The 4,512-nt window shown below is 44.7% G+C and overlaps 1 protein-coding gene across 1 annotated transcript; it reads left to right on the top strand.

Moving 5' to 3' along the window:
* The first annotated feature begins 631 nt into the window (after nt 1–631).
* On the top strand, nt 632–3,182 carry LOC110149455 (metalloproteinase inhibitor 1-like). The gene is made up of 6 exons (XM_020911880.2): nt 632–1,337; nt 1,539–1,661; nt 1,829–1,902; nt 2,055–2,169; nt 2,424–2,545; nt 2,844–3,182. Exons 1-6 carry the CDS (start codon nt 1,277–1,279, stop codon nt 3,075–3,077), a joined length of 729 nt encoding a protein of 242 aa, XP_020767539.1. The 5' UTR covers nt 632–1,276; the 3' UTR covers nt 3,078–3,182.
* Nucleotides 3,183–4,512: the final 1,330 nt, after the last annotated feature.

Raw genomic sequence — 4,512 nt, 5'->3', positions numbered from 1 at the left:
AGTCAATCAACTCTGTAGGAAAAAAATTAAGACAAGATATGGAAAAGTCACAGGAAAAAATTCAAATGGCTCTTAATCTCAATTCTATTTTTAGAAATCACTTCTAAAGACACATGGTCAAACATAAAATATATTAACATGCCTGTTCACTGAAGGACTATCTGTAAGGGAAAACAGGAAACTGTTAAAATGATCAATCATTAGGACCTGGTTGGATAGTTCAGAGCACATCAACATGGAGTATTATACAACTGTATAAAGGATGAGGAATATATATCACTATGGTGTCATCTTAGGATATGCCATAAAATAAAAATGACAAGATGACAAAACATACATACATATAATATATGTTTTATATATATATATATACACACACACACACACACACAATGCTACAGTTTTACCCAAGAGAGGGTGTAAATGTGTTTATGTCTATGTTTATAAAGGTTTCAGTTAGAAGAGCAATGGGCGGATAAAGCATAATACAATTATTTAAAGCCTAAGGGAGCAGGGCAGAGAACAGAGGTGTATGTAAAAACAGAAGTTAGGTGACTGAACAAATCTTGTTCGGTAGATCTGGTATTGGGGCTGATTTTGTCTTTCCAAAATCATAATGCAAATTTAAATTGTAAAAACTTTTTAAAAATAAAACATACGAACCTTTTCATTTTCTAGGGCTGCCATAACGAAACAATGCATACTGGGCAGTCTGGACAGCAGCAGTTTATCTCCTCACGGTTCTGAGCCTACGGGCCCAAGATCAAAGCATCAGCAGGACTGTTTTCTTCTCAGAGTACCTCCTTGGTTTGTGGGTGATCATCTTCTCCTTGTATCTTCACATGTCTCTCTATGCAAGTTTGTGTCCTCATCTCTTCTTCTTACAAGGATATCATATAGGATTAGGACCCAACCAAATGACCTCATTTCACCTTAATTCTCACTTTAAGGACCCTCTTTCTAAACGCAGTCATGTTCTAAGGACTGGGAGTTAGGACTTCAGCATGTGAATCTTAGGGGACACAGCTCAGTCTATAGTACTGCCCAGGAATATATGTGGAGTTAGTGGCTTTCCGAACAGCCATACAGAGAAGGATTCCAAATGGCAAGGGCACTCAACAATCAGACCGGACCTACCAGTCTGGTTGATATGGCTGAAGGATGAAAAGGAAATGCAGATGAGAGAGAAAAGTTTCCAAGGGACTAGTACACCCAGTAACCACATTGTACCTCCCTGATGGATACACCCCAGGGTGAAAGGTGCAGGTGACTATTTATGCTTGCGGTGCTGGACATTCTACAGACGCTGCCACACACCTCGGCTCAGCTCAGCCAAGGTAAGGCATTCTAGATGCAGGACACAGATCTTGTGCCTTCGATCCCCAAGATAATGGGAGCTGGACCAATCTGCTCATGACCCTGGAGGTGAAGGGAGGTAGACAGTCTTCCAAAGCCAGCCTGGTTTCTGTCTAATGGTGGATGGGGGAGCTGGACCAAAGAAAAAGCTCATGGTTTTATTCATGCCCTCTGTTCCCCAGGGACTACCATGGGTCCTGCCTTCCTGCTGGCCTTTCCTTTGCTGCTGGCTCTTTCAACACCCTGCGATGCCTGTGAGTGTAAATTTCGGCATCCTCAGACATACTACTGCACGTCAGACATCGGTGAGTCAAGGGAGACACCAGAGAAGCATCCGTCAAGGAGGGTGGTGGGTCTCACAATGGGGTGTAGAAACGCAGAGGTGGGGCAGCACTGGCGATGGGGAAAAGGTCTCCAGGAGATTTAGGATGGGGGACTCTTAAGTCAATGACCCATTTTTTTCTCCTCCCAGTTGTAATAGGTAATATACTGGAACGTGGAAATGACACCGCATTAAAACGAAACTATAGAATCAACATCACTCAGGTCAGACCCAACACCTCCTTCATTCTTATCCCCTTTCCTCAAAATCAACGAGCTCTCCAATCTGTTCTTGCTGAAGGAGGCGGTTGTTTTCTAAATACCAGCAACTTCTATAAGAAACTGAGGCCCTGCTCTTTTGATCCCTCCCATCACAGATACTCAAGATTCCCAAGAAGAGCCCCCCCATCACTTCTGTATACACACCCAAGGCCTGGGATAGCTGTGGTTACGAGGTGAGGACTTCTCAGCAATCACAACTACTTATTGCAGGTGAGTACCCTGTCCACACTCAGCCCCTCTGCCTTGTAACCCACTCTACTTCCGCACCTCCAGCACCGCCAAGGACCAAGGGCCCCTTCTCCACGACCTGACAGGTTTTTCCAGGGAAGAATGCTGGACCATCATTCATGGCTGACTCCGTACCCTGACAGCCTCGGGGTTTCCAGACCCTCTGGGGCCGACTCCCTGGGGGACACCCACACCCGCTGTGCTGACTCTCGCCGTCTGCTCTCTGACCACTGCAGGCTATCTGAGGAAGGGGGCGCTGTACTTCACGAGATGCCACATGGTACATTTCTGGTACCGTCTCACCAGCGAGCAGAGGCTAGGTTTCAAGGCGCTGTACAAAAGGGGATGCAAATGTCAGGTGAGCGCCTCCCCCGCCTTTTGGTTCTACTGTCCAGGCACTGGTGCAGGACTTGTCCCATGTCCTTGTGCTCAGAGTCCCCTCCCACCTCCCTCCTTCTGTGGATGACCCCTACTCTCTCACCTTCCTCCTCTTCCCTGGCCTCCTCTCCCAAGTTCCATCCTGCCCCCCACCCCCTGAGCACCTTTAGACTCTACCTGTATTCAGATCCCTGTCGCCCTCATGTTTTTGAGAGTGGGGTTGTGAACAGGAGAAGGCAGGGCATTGCGACAAGCCCTGGACCTCCCTCTCTCTCTAGATTCAGCCGTGCCTTCTCTGCTGGCGCAGTTGCCCCCAACCTGATAAACAAGAGTGTGTGTGGGAGCAGGAAGACTGCGATTACAGCGTGTGGGAGGGAAACCAGTCCCTGTACTCCACGTGTGCCCCCGGGCACGACGGCCGCTGTGAATGGGCCAGGATCGACACCGTAAACTATCGCGCCGAGACCACTCCTCCTCCAGAAACAACCCCTGCGGTGATGGCTATTATGTGATAGGGTTTTAACATTCTGGTTTTTGACCTGGCTATTCTTAATAGAACTGAGTCAGTTTTGTATATAATACATGAATTGATATGTACACTTAAGTTTCATTTACTTTCTGCAAGTAGTGTATGCATCAATAAAAATATAAAAATAAATCCTAAATTGACAAAACCAACCCTGGTAACAAATTCCTTTTATCTTCTCAAGATTCTTCAATCATCTTTTATTTCCTTTATTTCTTATTTATTTCTTAATCTGACCCTATTCCTTCGCATTCCAGAGTTTCCGACATTTCCTCATCTTACCAAAAGCAAGAGTCCAATGCCCATACAAAGCGATAAATCCAGAAATACTCGAGTCAGACTCCCCCTGACATGCCCTAACCCTTTCCCACATGACAAGCACGAGCAAGAATTACTGGGCGAGGGAGGAAGACTATTCCTTAATCCCACTGAATCAATACTCCTCTGCAAATATAAACATCATTCTTGGTCATATTAAAGTCCTGAAAATAAAATGTAAAGCTCAAACTGCTATAGGGCCACAAAGAGGAATATTTTTCAGGACTTCAAAACCCAAATATTAAGGAAAATATGAAGGGAAATGTTAATAAATTTGACAACTTTAAAAATAAAACATCCTTCCAAAAGTAAAATAAAGCACTACAAACATTGTAAAAATATAAAAATAGGAAATAAAATAATAAAAATATAAGATGCAGACATAGATTGGAAATATAGAGGACTTAACAGCATTATGGTAAAAATGAGGTCTGAACAGTGAATGTTTTAAGAAATTAATTGAAGTTTGAACTCAAATTTTTCAACTTGAAAATTTTCCATGGTCCTTCTGAAAACAGTGTCTTCTCTCTTTATTCATTTTATTCAATTAACTGTTTTAATTTTGGAATAATTTTGGGTTTAAAAAAATACTGTGCCAAAATGATGACAGAAAATTCATACATATCCTTTACCTGCTGCTGCTGCTGCTAAGTCACTTCAGTCGTGTCCGACCCTGTGCGACCCCATAGACGGCAGCCCACCAGGCTCCCCCGTCCCTGGGTTTCTCAGGGCAAGAACACTGGAGTGGGTTGCCATTTCCTCTCCACTGTGTGCAAGTGAGAAATGAAAGTGAAGTCGCTCAGTCATGTCTGACTCGTAGCGGCCCGATGGACTGCAGCCTGCCAGGCTCCTCCGTCCCTGGGGTTTTCCAGGCAAGAGCACTGGAGTGGGGCGCCAACCTTTACCTAGTTTGCCCTATAGACAACATCTTCTGTAACAACGGTTCATTGTCAAAACTAAGCAATTAATCTGAGCACAATGCTATGGACTAAAACCTCAACCCAGATATCCCATCCCAAGTGTCCCTGGCCCAGGGCAGTGATTCTACAGTCCCCATGCTGGTCTGCTTTCAGGAGATTCAAAGGTTCATCCATGTGCTTGAG

Source organism: Odocoileus virginianus, chromosome 20 (assembly GCF_023699985.2).
Source record: "Odocoileus virginianus isolate 20LAN1187 ecotype Illinois chromosome 20, Ovbor_1.2, whole genome shotgun sequence".
Lineage (NCBI taxonomy): Eukaryota > Metazoa > Chordata > Mammalia > Artiodactyla > Cervidae > Odocoileus > Odocoileus virginianus.
Note: the sequence above shows the minus strand (reverse complement) of the source record. Positions and strands in the feature narration are given on the sequence as shown.